Source organism: Drosophila miranda (assembly GCF_003369915.1).
Source record: "Drosophila miranda strain MSH22 chromosome Y unlocalized genomic scaffold, D.miranda_PacBio2.1 Contig_Y2_pilon, whole genome shotgun sequence".
Taxonomy (NCBI): domain Eukaryota; kingdom Metazoa; phylum Arthropoda; class Insecta; order Diptera; family Drosophilidae; genus Drosophila; species Drosophila miranda.
The window spans coordinates 3,806,496-3,824,953 of NW_022881614.1; the positions used below are offsets into that span (position 1 = coordinate 3,806,496).

The 18,458-nt window shown below is 47.5% G+C and overlaps 3 protein-coding genes across 3 annotated transcripts; all 3 read left to right on the plus strand.

Moving 5' to 3' along the window:
• The first annotated feature begins 7,574 nt into the window (after positions 1 to 7,574).
• On the plus strand, positions 7,575 to 8,984 carry LOC117193776. Its single transcript, XM_033398505.1, has one exon. The coding sequence runs from the start codon at positions 7,697 to 7,699 to the stop codon at positions 8,906 to 8,908; it is 1,212 nt and encodes a 403-aa protein (XP_033254396.1). The 5' UTR covers positions 7,575 to 7,696; the 3' UTR covers positions 8,909 to 8,984.
• A 165-nt stretch (positions 8,985 to 9,149) lies between these two features.
• LOC117193777 (leucine-rich repeat-containing protein 40-like) lies at positions 9,150 to 10,125 on the plus strand. Its single transcript, XM_033398506.1, has 2 exons — positions 9,150 to 9,259; positions 9,318 to 10,125. Exon 2 carries the CDS (start codon positions 9,335 to 9,337, stop codon positions 10,091 to 10,093), a length of 759 nt encoding a protein of 252 aa, XP_033254397.1. The 5' UTR covers positions 9,150 to 9,259; positions 9,318 to 9,334; the 3' UTR covers positions 10,094 to 10,125.
• On the plus strand, positions 10,112 to 10,719 carry LOC108160808 (dynein light chain roadblock-type 1). The gene is made up of 2 exons (XM_017295032.2): positions 10,112 to 10,235; positions 10,297 to 10,719. Exons 1-2 carry the CDS (start codon positions 10,192 to 10,194, stop codon positions 10,613 to 10,615), a joined length of 363 nt encoding a protein of 120 aa, XP_017150521.2. The 5' UTR covers positions 10,112 to 10,191; the 3' UTR covers positions 10,616 to 10,719.
• Positions 10,720 to 18,458: the final 7,739 nt, after the last annotated feature.

Consider the following 18,458-nt stretch of genomic DNA (forward strand, 5'->3'; position numbering starts at 1 on the left):
TCGTTGCTCTAGCTCTTATAGTCTTTGAGCACTAGGCGCTGAAGGGGACGGACAGACGGACGGACGGACAGACGGACAGACAGACATGGCTCAATCGACTCGGCTATTGATGCTGATCAAGAATATATATACTTTATGGGGTCGGAAACGATTCCTTCTGGATGTTACACACATCCACTTTTACCACAAATCTAATGTACCCCAATACTCATTTTGTGAATCGGGTATAACGAGGGGGAACGTTGTGAGTTGCTGCGTACACCGCAACTCTACATTTATACCCGATACTTAGTCAGTATGGCTCTCCTCCGGCAGACGCCGCGAATATTAAACGACACGACAAAGAGTGCGTGCGAGAGAGACAGAAAATCAGTCTGAGCGTGACGTCGGGCGCTGCGTAGCCAGTGCAAATTGATTTGTTCCTTTTGGCTATAAAAATGATCTGATCTGATCCAGATTCAGCAATCTGATAGATATGGTCATTAGCTATGATTCTGCGTTTTTAGTTTTCTCGAATGTACAATATTGTGGATGCAACAGATTTTCGTCCTTTGTGGGGGCGGAAGGGGGTGGGGCGAAATTTTGAGATACACGTTTTATAGTAAGATATAACAGGAGTGCGGATACCAAATTTGGTTACTCTAGCCTTAATAGTCTCTGAGATTTGTGGATGCCCCAGATTTTCGTCCTTTGCGGGGCGGAAGGGGGTGTGGCAAAATTTTGAAACAAACTCGTCTCGGTCCGATATCTAAGGAGTGTGCATACCAAATTTGGTTGCTCTAGCTTTTATAGTCTCTGAGATCTAGGCGCTAATGTTTTACTCTAAGCAAAGCCGCCTATGCTACGTGTTTGTTAAAGAGAGACAGGGCGAGAAAAAATGAAATTGTTTTCTTGATGCTGGCTATAATAATAATACGATCCAATTCAGATTCTGCAGTCTAAAAGATATGGTCATTTTCTACGATTCTGCGTTTTTGGTTTTCTCATATCTTTGAAATTGTGGATGCCACAGATTTTCGTTCTTTGTGGGGGCGGAAGTGGGCGGGGCGAAGTTTTGAAATATTTTTGTACCAGTGACATATCACAGAAGTCTGGATCCAAAACATCGTTGCTCTAGCTCTTATAGTCTTTGAGCACTAGGCGCTAATAGGGACGGACAGACGGACGGACGGACAGACAGACAGGGCTCAATCGACTCGGCTATTGATGCTGATCAAGAATATATATACTTTATGGGGTCGGAAACGATTCCTTCTGGACGTTACACACATCCACTTTTACCACAAATCTAATATACCCCAATACTCATTTTAAGTATCGGGTATAAAAATTATAGCATAATAAGAACGAGGGGGAACGTTGTGAGTTGCTGCGGACACCGCAACTCTACAGTTATACCCGATACTAAGTCAGTATGGCTCTCCTCCGGCAGACGCCGCTAATATTAAACGACATGACAAAGAGTGCGTGCGAGAGAGACGGAAAATCAGTCTGAGCGTGACGTCGGGCGCTGCGTAGCCACTGCAAATTGATTTGTTCCTATTGGCTATATAAATGATCTGATCTGATCCAGATTCAGCAATCTGATAGATACGAACATTATCTATGATTCTGCGTTTTTAGTTTTCTCAAATGTGCAATATTGTGGATGCAACAGATTTTCGTCCTTTGTGTGGGCGGAAGGTTGTGGGGTGAAATTTTGAGATCCACGTTTTAAAGTAACATCCACATCCACTTTTACCACAAATCTAATATACCCCAATACTCATTTTGAGTATCGGGTATAAAAACGAGGTGGAACGTTGTGAGTTGGTGCGGACACCGCAACTCTACAGTTATACCCGATACTAAGTCAGTATGGCTCTCCTCCGGCAGACGCCGCTAATATTAAACGACACGACAAAGAGTGCGTGCGTGAGAGACAGAAAATCAGTCTGAGCGTGACGTCGGGCGCTGCGTAGCCACTGCAAATTGATTTGTTCCTATTGGCTATAAAAATGATCTGATCTGATCCAGATTCAGCAATCTGATAGATATGGTCATTATCTATGATTCTGCGTTTTTAGTTTTCTCGAATGTGCAATATTGTGGATGCAACAGATTTTCGTCCTTTGTGTGGGCGGAAGGGGGGGGGCGAAATTCTGAGATATACGTTTTATAGTGAGATCTAACAGAAGTGCAGATACCAAATTTGGTTACTCTAGCCTTAATAGTCTCTGAGATTTGTGGATGCCCCAGATTTTCGTCCTTTGTGGGGGCGGAAGGGGGTGTGGCGAAATTTGGACACGAAACGGTCGAGGTCCGATATCACAGGAGTGTGGATACCAAATTTGGTTGCTCTGGCTCTTATAGGTTTTGAGATCCTTGAACTCATATTTTGCAATTGGCAAAACCGATCATGAAACCTGTGTGTTAGAGAGAGACAAAGCGAGAAAGAATGAAATTGTTTTTTTGATTCTGGCTATAATAATTATACGATTGAGATTTTACGATCTAGAACATATAGTCATCCTCTACGATTCTGCGTTTTTGCTTTTATCGTATCTTTAAAAATGTAGATGCCACAGATTTTCGTCCTTTGTGGGGGCGGAAGTGGGCGGGGCGAAGTTTTGAAATATTTTTGTAGCAGTGACATATCACAGAAGTCTGGATCCAAAACATCGTTGCTCTAGCTCTTATAGTCTTTGAGCACTAGGCGCTGAAGGGGACGGACAGACGGACGGACGGACAGACGGACAGACGGACAGACAGACATGGCTCAATCGACTCGGCTATTGATGCTGATCAAGAATATATATACTTTATGGGGTCGGAAACGATTCCTTCTGGATGTTACACACATCCACTTTTACCACAAATCTAATGTACCCCAATACTCATTTTGTGTATCGGGTATAACGAGGGGGAACGTTGTGAGTTGCTGCGTACACCGCAACTCTACATTTATACCCGATACTTAGTCAGTATGGCTCTCCTCCGGCAGACGCCGCGAATATTAAACGACACGACAAAGAGTGCGTGCGAGAGAGACAGAAAATCAGTCTGAGCGTGACGTCGGGCGCTGCGTAGCCAGTGCAAATTGATTTGTTCCTTTTGGCTATAAAAATGATCTGATCTGATCCAGATTCAGCAATCTGATAGATATGGTCATTAGCTATGATTCTGCGTTTTTAGTTTTCTCGAATGTACAATATTGTGGATGCAACAGATTTTCGTCCTTTGTGTGGGCGGAAGGGGGTGGGGCGAAATTTTGAGATACACGTTTTATAGTGAGATCTAACAGGAGTGCGGATACCAAATTTGGTTACTCTAGCCTTAATAGTCTCTGAGATTTGTGGATGCCCCAGATTTTCGTCCTTTGCGGGGGCGGCAGGGGGTGTGGCAAAATTTTGGAACAAACTCGTCTCGGTCCGATATCTAAGGAGTGTGCATACCAAATTTGGTTGCTCTAGCTTTTATAGTCTCTGAGATCTAGGCGCTAATGTTTTACTCTAAGCAAAGCCGCCTATGCTACGTGTTTGTTAAAGAGAGACAGGGCGAGAAAAAATGAAATTGTTTTCTTGATGCTGGCTATAATAATAATACGATCCAATTCAGATTCTGCAGTCTAAAAGATATGGTCATTTTCTACGATTCTGCGTTTTTGGTTTTCTCATATCTTTGAAATTGTGGATGCCACAGATTTTCGTCCTTTGTGGGGGCGGAAGTGGGCGGGGCGAAGTTTTGAAATATTTTTGTACCAGTGACATATCACAGAAGTCTGGATCCAAAACATCGTTGCTCTAGCTCTTATAGTCTTTGAGCACTAGGCGCTAATAGGGACGGACAGACGGACGGACGGACAGACAGACAGGGCTCAATCGACTCGGCTATTGATGCTGATCAAGAATATATATACTTTATGGGGTCGGAAACGATTCTTTCTGGACGTTACACACATCCATTTTCACCACAAATCTAATATACCCCAATACTCATTTTGAGTATCGGGTATAAAAATTATAGCATAATAAGAACGAGGGGGAACGTTGTGAGTTGCTGCGGACACCGCAACTCTACAGTTATACCCGATACTAAGTCAGTATGGCTCTCCTCCGGCAGACGCCGCTAATATTAAACGACATGACAAAGAGTGCGTGCGAGAGAGACGGAAAATCAGTCTGAGCGTGACGTCGGGCGCTGCGTAGCCACTGCAAATTGATTTGTTCCTATTGGCTATAAAAATGATCTGATCTGATCCAGATTCAGCAATCTGATAGATACGAACATTATCTATGATTCTGCGTTTTTAGTTTTCTCAAATGTGCAATATTGTGGATGCAACAGATTTTCGTCCTTTGTGTGGGCGGAAGGTTGTGGGGTGAAATTTTGAGATCCACGTTTTAAAGTAACATCCACATCCACTTTTACCACAAATCTAATATACCCCAATACTCATTTTGAGTATCGGGTATAAAAACGAGGTGGAACGTTGTGAGTTGGTGCGGACACCGCAACTCTACAGTTATACCCGATACTAAGTCAGTATGGCTCTCCTCCGGCAGACGCCGCTAATATTAAACGACACGACAAAGAGTGCGTGCGTGAGAGACAGAAAATCAGTCTGAGCGTGACGTCGGGCGCTGCGTAGCCACTGCAAATTGATTTGTTCCTATTGGCTATAAAAATGATCTGATCTGATCCAGATTCAGCAATCTGATAGATATGGTCATTATCTATGATTCTGCGTTTTTAGTTTTCTCGAATGTGCAATATTGTGGATGCAACAGATTTTCGTCCTTTGTGTGGGCGGAAGGGGGGGGGCGAAATTCTGAGATATACGTTTTATAGTGAGATCTAACAGAAGTGCAGATACCAAATTTGGTTACTCTAGCCTTAATAGTCTCTGAGATTTGTGGATGCCCCAGATTTTCGTCCTTTGTGGGGGCGGAAGGGGGTGTGGCGAAATTTGGACACGAAACGGTCGAGGTCCGATATCACAGGAGTGTGGATACCAAATTTGGTTGCTCTGGCTCTTATAGGTTTTGAGATCCTTGAACTCATATTTTGCAATTGGCAAAACCGATCATGAAACCTGTGTGTTAGAGAGAGACAAAGCGAGAAAGAATGAAATTGTTTTTTTGATTCTGGCTATAATAATTATACGATTGAGATTTTACGATCTAGAACATATAGTCATCCTCTACGATTCTGCGTTTTTGCTTTTATCGTATCTTTAAAAATGTAGATGCCACAGATTTTCGTCCTTTGTGGGGGCGGAAGTGGGCGGGGCGAAGTTTTGAAATATTTTTGTAGCAGTGACATATCACAGAAGTCTGGATCCAAAACATCGTTGCTCTAGCTCTTATAGTCTTTGAGCACTAGGCGCTGAAGGGGACGGACAGACGGACGGACGGACAGACGGACAGACGGACAGACAGACATGGCTCAATCGACTCGGCTATTGATGCTGATCAAGAATATATATACTTTATGGGGTCGGAAACGATTCCTTCTGGATGTTACACACATCCACTTTTACCACAAATCTAATGTACCCCAATACTCATTTTGTGTATCGGGTATAACGAGGGGGAACGTTGTGAGTTGCTGCGTACACCGCAACTCTACATTTATACCCGATACTTAGTCAGTATGGCTCTCCTCCGGCAGACGCCGCGAATATTAAACGACACGACAAAGAGTGCGTGCGAGAGAGACAGAAAATCAGTCTGAGCGTGACGTCGGGCGCTGCGTAGCCAGTGCAAATTGATTTGTTCCTTTTGGCTATAAAAATGATCTGATCTGATCCAGATTCAGCAATCTGATAGATATGGTCATTAGCTATGATTCTGCGTTTTTAGTTTTCTCGAATGTACAATATTGTGGATGCAACAGATTTTCGTCCTTTGTGTGGGCGGAAGGGGGTGGGGCGAAATTTTGAGATACACGTTTTATAGTGAGATCTAACAGGAGTGCGGATACCAAATTTGGTTACTCTAGCCTTAATAGTCTCTGAGATTTGTGGATGCCCCAGATTTTCGTCCTTTGCGGGGGCGGAAGGGGGTGTGGCAAAATTTTGAAACAAACTCGTCTCGGTCCGATATCTAAGGAGTGTGCATACCAAATTTGGTTGCTCTAGCTTTTATAGTCTCTGAGATCTAGGCGCTAATGTTTTACTCTAAGCAAAGCCGCCTATGCTACGTGTTTGTTAAAGAGAGACAGGGCGAGAAAAAATGAAATTGTTTTCTTGATGCTGGCTATAATAATAATACGATCCAATTCAGATTCTGCAGTCTAAAAGATATGGTCATTTTCTACGATTCTGCGTTTTTGGTTTTCTCATATCTTTGAAATTGTGGATGCCACAGATTTTCGTCCTTTGTGGGGGCGGAAGTGGGCGGGGCGAAGTTTTGAAATATTTTTGTACCAGTGACATATCACAGAAGTCTGGATCCAAAACATCGTTGCTCTAGCTCTTATAGTCTTTGAGCACTAGGCGCTAATAGGGACGGACAGACGGACGGACGGACAGACAGACAGGGCTCAATCGACTCGGCTATTGATGCTGATCAAGAATATATATACTTTATGGGGTCGGAAACGATTCTTTCTGGACGTTACACACATCCATTTTCACCACAAATCTAATATACCCCAATACTCATTTTGAGTATCGGGTATAAAAAGGCAACGAGCCGTCCAAACCGCCAGAAGTTAAATCAAATTCGTCTCGTCGGCCCAACGAAACCATGTAGAAATGTTGCAAAAATGTGATTTTCAATTTAAATTAGATTACATTTAAATTCTGCATATTTGGCAGAGTTTTTAATTAACTCAGTAATTATGAAAAAACGCGCTATTCGGATCACCGCAAATGTTCATTCCGCTCAAGTACATATGTATACGCCGTAATTAATTAATTAAAACGGAGTTAATTTTTGAAGGGAGTCGGTGACTAATACATAATTGATTCATATGTTTTTTCGCCGCAAAACCATGCCACATTTGTTTTTATTGCTTTCGAAGGTATTAAAGGCAACGTTTAAAAGCATTCAATTGTACAGAATGTTGTACAAATGAATCGATATCATTATCCTAAAAACTGGAAGCCACTCGCTTTTTTTCTGGCAATATCAGATGCCAGAGCAATACTTCATTCATTTATGACTTCAATCAGGCTGCGCTTCTCTCTCTCTTTCTCCCTCTTCTCTGTGGCTCTATGTCTGAAAAGCTCTTCCTAATACTTTTGCTGTGTGTACGTGTGCGTGTGTGGGTGATTCCATTTTCATTATTGTGGCATATCGATAGAACTTTGGAGTTTTGCCACATGATTTCCCCCCGTTCTCCGTTCACCGTTCTGTCAATTGAGTTGCAATATTGCCGTTTGGTAAATTAGAAATGATTGCCCGGAACTTTTTGGATTCATTTCAGACTCCATTCCTGTTCCGGTATCCTGTTGACGTGCAAAACAGGTCCCACATTCCATGATAGTTCCACCAGGAAAAACAAACATTTCCTGCTTCCACTTGATTGCTCTACCCTTCGAATAGTCCCAGACTCAGTGACCCCTTTCCTCTAAATCACAGCAAAAGTAGTGTAGTTTCTCAGTCATTCACTAAAAGTCATCGCACGATTCGTTTGCTGAATAATTTGTTAAAATTCAAGTATAGTTTTACGTTCATTTTGGTTAACGAACGCCCCACCGATTCGCAAAATGTTTCTGCGCGAATATACACGGGCAGCCCGAGGCTCCACTCCCCAAGATGTCGGCACTGTGGCACCTTATGTGGCAGCCGCCAAGCGCGGTCCCTTCACCCTGACGAACCCGGTGTTCAAGCGCCGCAATCCCTACCTGGAGAGTAACGAGGAACCGTCGGGGGAGATCCAGCACTCGTTCAACATCAACCGGAAGGCGCTGGAGAACAACCACCGGCACCACCAGCGACTGATTCCCGTGGCGATCGGAAAGAACCAGATGCCCCAGACCCGCTCCCCTATGGTGATGAACGAGCAGCGCGAGCTGTACCGCCAGCACCGCGAGCGTCTGACGACCATCAAGGGAAAGGTGAACACCTGCCTGCCGCCGCCCAAGGTCAAGGTCAGTGGCAACGGCATGGAGCTGCCATACATGGAGATGCTGACGGCCCTCTACAAGCGGAGCAACAACACGCTGCGGACGTTCACCCGCTCGCCGGAGCGATTGGCCGTCGGCCGCTGGCGGCACGTGAGCATGGCCCGCGAGAAGGAGCAGAAGCAGCAGGAGAAGAACAAGCAGTTACACAAGGGCGGGCAGCTCTTCGATCCGGACGCGGGCAGATCGCGCCGCAACAAGCCGAAGGCCTCCCACACCTTCAGCTACGAGATTCCCATGCACATCCTGTACCGCTACGAGAGCCTCATGGACCAATGCGACGTGGGCAACCTCTGCAAGCTGCTGCGCCCCCAGATCTACTTCGACGTCGAGGTGCGCGACACCCGCATCCAGGGCCGGCTTATCATCCAGCTCTTCACGGAGGCATGTCCCCAGGTGGTCCTCGAGTTCATGCGCGCCTGCACGCAGGGCAACAGCGCCGCCATCACCTTCTCGCGCACGCTCACACCCATGTGGCTGGAGGGGCGCCTGGACATGGGCCCCTCCACCGTGCTCAAACAGGATCTCAGGAACATTGAGCACGACTTCGACGTCCTCAATCATGGCGTCGAGGCTGGCATCCTCTCGTTCCCCAGCCGCTATGTGCGCAGCCATCTCTGCTCCGCCATCAACTTCACCATCAGCTTCCAGCCGCTGTCGATTCTCAACGGAAAGCGGATTGCATTCGGCAAGGTGCGCAAGGGATTGCATCTACTGGAGCGCATTCAGGACGCCACCGGCCACCTGGCCACTTCTCAGGGCGTTGTCCTGATAACTGGCTGTGGCGTGCTCTAAATCATTGGTCGTTCGAGTGTAAAATTGTAGGATGCATCGTCAGATTCAATAAAACATCATGGCTCATAGCGAATGCACTAGCTGTGTAGAGTATGTTCTGCAGACAGATCTTTGAAGGTTAACTCCTATAGCTCTCGGAAAAAGTATCTTTTACACTCCGCAACTGAGTCAATTTATGGTTCGAAACAGACTCGATTCTCTCTGAGAATTCTGTCACTCTTGCTGTCTCTAAAACAGCTTCATCTATGAGTGTTTCTTTCAGTCTTTAATCTTACTCCGTGCTGTGTAGAGGCATATTTACAATATATACAACTTTTGTGCCGTAGCTTAAATTCTTTCCCCGTTGAACTTGTGAGTACTGCGGGGCATCCCGAGACGAATCTGCCCTTACAGTCGGCTTTCCCAACAGTTGATTGATTGTAGGAGATGCCCGCCGACGGATTGAACAGCCCTCGAGTGCAGCAACGCAAGAGTGGAGGTGGCGGGGACGAGAAGAATGGATCGCCGTTTCCAGACAAGTACGACATGCGCGGCACACGGGTGCTGAGCATCTACAAGGGTCAGATCACCGAGGTGCCCATGGAGGTGTTCGAGGAGGCGCGCCAGGAGAAGGTGAACGTCGTGCAGCTAAAGGACAACAGGCTGGGCGAGGTGCCCAAGGATCTCAACATGCTGAGCAAGCTGCTCACCCAGCTGGATCTGACCAAGAATCAGATCTCCTACATACCCACCAGCATGTCGCAGTTCTCAAAGTTGGCCCACTTCAAGGTCCCCTGCAACTTGCTGCGCGATCTGCCCATGGAGTTTGGGGGCCTGCAGAACCTCTGCACGCTGGACATCTCCTTCAATCGGTTCGAGCGACTGCCGCGCTGTATCGGCGATCTGCAGAGCCTGGAGACCCTCTTGGCCCACGATAATCACATCAAGGACATCGATGCCAGTGAGGCGGGACTGGGTGCCCTAAAGAATCTCCAGGTATTGGATCTGAGCCACAATGATATTCGCCAAGTGCCGCCCATCCTGGGCAACCAACAGAACATTCGTGAGCTGTATCTGATGGGCAATCCGCTCCGACAGCCGCGTCATCAAATTCTGAGCGCCGGAACGAACGGCATCCTGGCGTTCCTCGCACTCGCATCCCCCCTCCACAGTAGTTCCAATCAAATTATATGTTATTGTTACTAAATAAAAGATCAGAACAAACGAACATAGTACCCCTGGGGATAGACCTCTCCACAAGTCATTGAAAAGTAGTTTCCGTAGGCAAAAGTCACACCAGAAAAATGACTGAAGAAAGAAAAGTACACACGGATCACCCAGACGCCCAGTGAGTACCGCACATGCCACACACCAATTAATAGCCACACTACAGCCGTATCTTTATATAGTGTCGAGAGATCCTACGATGGCGATGCCTTCATCACCCATTTCGCCAAACGGGGGGCGCGCGAGACCATCATCATGGATGCCAATGGCCATACACTGCGCTCGACTGTCAGTCCGCGGCGCACCTACATGTATGTCTCCAATCTGAAGCCACTGGTGACGATGGGACACAATGTGGTGCGGGATCTGAACCCCTCCAACGACATGACATTCTTGCGCCTCCGCTCCGATGGGGGCGAGGTGAACATCACACTCGGCAAGGACTTCATTTTGATTGTCATACAACGCATCAAAAGGAAAAGCTCACTCAAAACTAATTGATAATACTCGTACATAGTGTGTGTGTGTGTGTGCGTGGGACATGTTATTATCACTGTACATATACCCCCACATGGACAAAAAGACGATTAAACTGTTGGCGATTACACGGTCGAAGCTCGTTTCAAGTGGAAACTGACAGGGAAAAGCAAACAAATCAAGTATTGGCCACTTTTGCAAATACGTTTTGGCCAAATGCGGATCAGGGGGCATTCATTGTGCGCACAGTATTTGGCGGCTGCTTTCCAGGATAGTGGTTTGCTGGGTTTTCCGTCAATGCACCCGCCCATCCGTATATCCTTTGACAGTGGATTGCTTCATTAGGCGCCCGTCCTGTCCTGGCGGCTTTTCGCTTGGGGAACATTTGATTTGCAATGTACTTGAGCCACGGAATATTTCAGCAACAAAAATTAAACGATAATGGCAATTATCGTGTTGCCGCGACGTGTTGACATCATTCATTTATTGTGCCAAATGCAAACAATACTCGTATACTGTGGCACATGGGACCCCTGGGGCGAGACAGGAAATTGCAGAAGAACACAAACTATTTGTATTTGTATTCGTGTTTGTTTTGTGTTTGCAACACTGCTTTCGGGGGCGTTTGGGTGCAGTAAAAGGCATTTGTTTCGCGGCTTTATGCTTTATTTAGTACACATCCACACATCCGCCCAGCCACACATACATTTGGTCGGGAGTAACATATGTTTGTTGGCCTTTGTTGGGCCATTTCAGTATTTAATGAGGCGCAAATATTTATGCATTTTCCTTCACAAAATCCGTTCACCAAATATGGGGTTCTTTTCGAAAATAAATACCAAGGCTCTATTCGGCTGTCAATTGTAGCTTTCAATGGCCATTCAGTCCGCCAAAAGCTACAATTACACGAACCAGCGCGACGTCAGTGCAGGGAATCAACAGGACTTGGCTATCAGATCTGTTCGGATTACTGAGACTGTTCGATTCACGTCCATTACGGTTCAATGGAGTGCCCGGAGGACATTCTGACAGCGCTCTTAAAGCGCCAATAACGTGATTAAGTGACCAAAACGGCAACGAGGGCGCCGAGAGAGCACATGCTGACATTTAATTTATTCGATTCGCTTTAATCCGAGCCCATCGCAGAACACGCATGCGGAATACTGTAAATTGTTGACTTTTAATGAATATTCGAGAGTTATTAATAATGAAAAAACGAATAAATTTGCATTGCATCTACTCCAGCGGACTGTGAATGGCCGCGCAGTTCATCGGCTTGAAGTCAACTGCGGGAGCATACAGAAACAGGGAACAGGGATCAGGGATCACACGAACCCTAAGGCCTAATTGAAATGCAGATACAGATACGCCTTCGCAGATGTCTTCATCAGGCAGCTGTCTCCCGGCCACGTCTGGCACGAGAGAGAGAGTTCCACGTCGTGCGGAATCATGTCCATTTTGGGCCGCACATTCGGATGAGTAATGGTCTGCCCGGTTGCCCCATTTTGGAGCATTCATCAACATGCCCGCTCGTTCAACATGTGTTGCCCTTAATGAGTTCCATAGCGGCTGTGATTAAAACTGCTGCCAAAAGTTACAAATGGGGAGTCGTTTAAGGAAGAAAAGAACATACATATACATATGCGACACTGATTGCCACACATTGGATCTGGGAATCAAAGAAGTGAAGAAACAGTGTCCTACCCAGTCCCAGTCACGGTGTCCGCAATATTTCGTTCTTTTAACTCCTTTGCAATGCTAAGAGAAATTAAAACAAATATTTCTATCGTGACCAGTGAAAATATGGCGGATGGGACGATGCATTGTTCGGCTCGGTTCCATGGAACTGATAGCATTGTTTCTGGGGAAAGCGCGGAAAGACCTCCATTGTTCCAGGCAACAAAAGCCAGCTGGTATTTTCCACTTACATTTAATGAATTATTAATTTTAACATACTTTTTACTTTCCAATTAAACATCAATTACACGAGGTCCTTGAGCCTCCGACTTAAAGTCTGTGCATCGGCGCTGGATGTCGTGATTACAGCCAAGTGTGTCTAAGAGGAGGCATCCAATCAGGCATCATTAGGACCCCTACGGCATAATCCGCATGATCGTCATGAGTGGGAGTAGTGGTAATAGAAGTTGGAGGTGTGGGGCATCCGTACATCAATCCAAATAATTAATGAGCACTCGCTCTGGGTGCCAGTCTCTTTGCATTAATATCCGAGGCCCCGTAGTCAAGTTGAATGGCAAACACCTTCCGATTGAGCACTAATTGACTGCAACTTTCATCCCGCATCCCGCATCCAGCCCCATACCCATCGCCATCCCCATCCCTCGTTGGCCATAATCTCTTTTGGTCTTTCGTCAAACAGGAACTTCACAGTCTCGAATCGAAACGCGAAAAGGCTTACTATAATTACATGCACCGACTACACAACACGGTCCAAGTCAGCCTCTGCAGCCGCCTTCCCATGCACCATGCAGCATGTGGCATGCACCTGCCGCCAAAGGCAGACAAGCCACAGCAGGAGGGAGGGAGCCTGGAAAAGTAGACCATCAGAGGAAGCCCCTCTTATTTCGTACTTGAAAACGTAACATGTGTAACCCCCATCCCCACCCATGCGGCCCAAGGACAAGGACACTCACCCACTGCAGCAAAGAACCAGATTAATAAAGTAATGGAAATGAGATCTAAGGAAAAGTCTGGACTTACATAGTTAGAGAGTAGAGGGAGTAGTATAGAAAGTCCTGCAGTTTCGATAGATACGAACAGAAGACATATGGAAAAGCGATGCTCTCTCCACACACCCTTTTTCAATGTTTGCAGTATTCCTATCACATTTCTTGTAAATTTCCTTCTTCCATTCTCTTCCAAGACACCTTCAAATGTTGCCTCTAATTTCTTTTGACTTTTAAACGTGCCCTGCACATCCTATGGCTGTCTTCTGTTTGTGGGCAGGGGGCTGGGTGATGGGTGATCGGGGAGGGGGAATGGGTTCCATGGTCCATTGTCTGCTGATTTCATGCGATTTTGGTGTGTGTGGCGCATACTTCATAGCAAGTTTGATGCAACTTTCGAAAACATTTGCGCCATTTTTATGTGTACGTGGTAACGCATATGGCAAACGGAAAAGTTCCTCCTAACACACACACACACACAAACACGCACGGACAAGCTGAAAGGGAGAGCGGTGAAAGGTTCTTTGGGGATTCGGTTTATGGCTGCGGCGGGAAGCTCTTTAATTGCAGCCAAGCGGGCGAAATTTTTTGGAAAGTTCTTCTGCAAAAGGTGGAAGGGGGGAGGGGGGAGGTATAAGGGCACGTACCGCCATTATGCAGACATAATGTTGGTTAATTTGCATCGACTGCAGCACAAAGGAGCTGCTTGTCAAAAGTTTTCACGTACGTTGTAATTGAGGGGGAATATTAAATGAAAACTTTTCGTATGAGCAAAACGCGTGGCAAGAGGCCAAAGGAAGTGCTTTCGTTGGCCTAAGGAGCCTGTGCAGATAATAGAATGTACATATGTAGTTGCGAAGGGATAAGATCATATAGAGTGACTGCTGGAGTCCCGCAGGGGTCGGTGCTGGGGCCGCTCCTGTGGAATACGATGTACGATGGAGTTCTGCGACTGAGCCTTCCCGAGGGCACGACGGTCGACGGGTTTGCCGATGACGTCGCCATCGTAGTGGTAGCCAAGGACCTTGCAGCAGTTGAAGCAGCTGCAAACGGGGCAATCCGTGCCGTGGAGACGTGGCTCGCCATAGCGGGATTACAGCTGGCGGCCCACAAGACCGAGGCTGTTCTAATTAGCAGCAGGAAGAAGGTGGAGACGGCCCGAGTGTCGGTCGGCGGACCCGACATTACTTCGCAAAGGGCTCTTAAATACCTAGGAGTAATGCTAGACACTAGGCTTTCATTTAGAGAGCACTTGGAGTACGCCAACACAAAGGCCGCACAGACTTGCCGAGCACTCTCGCGAATCCTGCTCAACACCAGGGGGCCAAAGCAAGCAAGGAGGAAGCTGATCACCAGCGTCATCTCGCCGCAGTGCCGAGCTATATGCGAGGAGTCGAAGCAACGCACCGCTTATGTGCCATCAGGATCGCCTGCGCGTTTAGAACCATATCTGACGACGCAGCACTGGGCATCGCGGGACTAGTCCCAATAGCAGAGCAAGCGAGGGAAAGGGCCGAGGTGTACGAGCTATCTCGCAGGGACACCCACAATCCTCCCACCGGAGTCGAGAGAGAATCACCCAGGCACGAGACCGTCAGGAGGTGGCAGATGAAGTGGGATTCCTCGACTAAAGGACGCTGGACCCACCAGCTGATTCCGGAAATCAAGCTGTGGTTGGAGAGGAAGCACGGACAGGTGGACTTCCACCTCACTCAGATGCTGAGCGGCCACGGATGCTTCAGATCGTACCTGAAGCGGTTTGGACAGGAAACGGAGGACTGGTGCCCAGCATGTGGTCGAGGTATCGTGGAGGACGCTCACCACGTCTTCTTTGAATGCCACCGTTTCGAGTACGAGAGGCGCCAGCTAGAGGATGAGCTAGCCACCAGCATTAGCGTCGGAGGGATCGTGCCGCTCATGGAAGCAGGGAAACAGTCGTGGGATGCCACCACTAGGTTCGCCGCCACTATAATGCGGGAACTACGGAGAGCGGAGAGGGAAAGGAAAGTGTCGGAGGAGTAAGGAGGAACGGCTGTGCGAAGCAATGCTTTGCGGCCGTACCGCATAGCTACGCCCCATTACCCCACCAACAAACCACAGTCCCAGACCCCCACAACTAGTTGCTAACCTTATATAAGAACTAGTATTAAAGCATAATAAAAGTAATAGAATACAAAAAAAAAACATATGTAGTTGTGCAATATATTTAAGTATTAATAATTAACACACTTGAGCAAATGAAGTGAGTTTTAGTTGGAATTCCAAGGGTGGAATGTCAGATATTTATCGTTAAAGTATCAACCATCTGCCACGGCAAGCTGTCTTCAGAAATTAAATGCTTATTATTCAAAAGTAAACTGTAACGAACCTAAATGGTTTCAATACAATCCGTCCACCGACCTATAATGAGCGCATAGCACCGCACCCCACAACCAGCGCCCCCTCCGCATGCAACCAACGATTGACACGCGCCGTCTTCATAACGCTGACCAAACACACCAGGTCACGCGGACTTCCCCCACTCCAGACCAAGCAACCGGCCAGGCGCAGTCTTCCGGGTTCATCGACTACAAAACGATGACACCGCGGAAGCCCACGACAAGCACCCAACGGCAAATCCGCCAGCTCGCCAAAAAAAACGAGGGGGAACGTTGTGAGTTGCTGCGTACACCGCAACTCTACAGTTATACCCGATACTAAGTCAGTATGGCTCTCCTGCGGCAGACGCCGCTAATATTGAACCACAAGACAAAGAGTGCGTGCGAGAGATTTTCTAATCAGTCTGAGCGTGACGTCGGGCGCTGCGTGGCCACTGCAAATTGATTTCTTGCTTTTGGCTACAAAAATGATCCGATCTGATCCAGATTCAGCAATCTGATAGATATAGTCATTATCTATGATTCTGCCTTTTTAGTTTTCTCGAATGTGCAATATTGTGGATGCAACAGATTTTCGTTCTTTGTGGGGGCGGAATGGGGTGGGGCGAAATTCTGAGATACACGTTTTATAGTGAGATCTAACAGAAGTGCGGATACCAAATTTGGTTACTCTAGCCTTAATAGTCTCTGAGATTTGTGGATGCCCCAGATTTTCGTCCTTTGCGGGGGTGGAAGGGGGTGTGGCGAAATTTGGACACGAAACGGTCAAGGTCCGATATCACAGGAGTGTGGATACCAAATTTGGTTGCTCCGCCTCTTATAGGTTCTGAGATCCTTGAACTCATATTTTGCAATTGGCAAAACCGACCATGAAACCTGTGTGTTAGAGAGAGACAGAGCGAGAACGAATGAAATTGTTTTCTTGATTCTGGCTATAACAATTATACGATCTGGTTGAGATTTTACACTCTGGAACATATAGTCATCTTCTACGATTCTGCGTTTTTGGTTTTATCGTATCTTTAAAAATGTGGATGCCACAGATTTTCGTTCTTTGTGGGGGCGGAAGTGGGCGGGGCAAAGTTTTGAAACATTTTTGTAGCAGTGACATATCACAGATGTCTGGATCCAAAACATCGTTGCTCTAGCTTTTATAGTCTTTGAGCACTAGGCGCTGAAGGGGACGGACGGACGGACGGACGGACGGACGGATGGACGGACGGACGGACGGGCGGACGGACGGACGGACGGACGGACGGACGGACGGACGGACGGACGGACGGACGGACGGACAGACAGGGCTCAATCGACTCGGCTATTGATGCTGATCAAGAATATATATACTTTATGGGGTCGGAAACGATTCCTTCTGGACGTTACACACATCCACTCTTACCACAAATCTAATATACCCCAATACTCATTTTGAGTATCGGGTATAAAAACGCGAAGAGACAGAACCAGGTCAACCCACGATCGCCAGAACGGCGGAGTACACCCCGATGCGGAAGTGCACTTTCGAACCCGCTGACACAACACCCATTGGCGTATAAATAGACGCCGACTGAAACCAGAAAGCAACTTACGCAGAGACGCGGCTCACAGTACGGTCGTGGTACCAGGACTTACGCAGAAACCCGGCTCACAGTACGGTCGTGGTACCAGAACTTACGCAGACACTCGACCCGGAGTACAGACGCGGTACCCGGAACTCACCAGAAGACATCGGCGCACAATTTAAAATAAGCTCATTTAAACCGCTAAGAAATACAATAAAGTGACAAATTATTAAAGTAAAAACACCCGATTGCGTAAGTTCACCCCAATTAGCCGAGGCACCGACTCCACCCCACTCCACGTCCACATACACCATTCGATACACAACACTAGCAACGCCCGCCCAATCCCCGATCCATCTACTCTACGATAGGCCACCCCCGACGTCTCCTTTGAAGTTCCATCCATTTCTACAAATTTCTTGTGATTTGACCCCTGGACGGGACTGAGCTTACCTCAGCCTGAAATAGGTCCATCACAAGTGGCGCCCGAGCAGGGACCCAAGGGAACGTCAGCGAGGGTTTGTGGAATAAAACCCCACGGCCACTAGAGAAGAACAAAAGAAAGCGACTCAAAGAAAACCCCGACCTCGCACAATACCAACGGCAAGAGTTGCGCAACGAGCAGTCGAAAGCGCGACACAGCGACAGAGAAACGGGACCAGTGCCGTCACCCCGAGAAGAAATTCGAAGCGTCGACCGCGAAGCTCGACATAGTGCCCTAGTGAAGGAAAAGCACAGGCCCAGCGAAACAGCCAACTCGAGTAACAATCGAAGCGATGGAATCCCATACAGAGCAACAGCCCAGTGGGTATTACCCTGGAGAATACGTCGCCAACCCAGGGGTGAGTACCGGCTGGATACACAAACGCCGCCGAGAAGAGCTGGAGTACTTCGCGGAGGAATTCGGGTTCAGCCGCGAGGGTAACGTGGAAGATTTGCGGAGAAATTTCTCCGAACTAGTCGCCGGGCCCCTCGAACACGATGCCTGGGTCAGGTTGGCAGAGCTCGAGCGGCAGTACGCCCGATCGCCAGGACGAGCCGGCTGGGGCGAGCCCGACATCTCAGCACTAACAGAGACCAGACAGGGTCCGAAAGACGGACCCCAAACTCAGCCTGCAAGTTCCAGGAGTCATGGAGGGCAAAGCCAACACCTCACCGACATCGATAACCGCCGAAGATCTACCGAAGCCCCAGCCCGCGGAGCCAAGGCCTTCGCCCATGAGAAGGATCTTGCCGACAGCGGGAG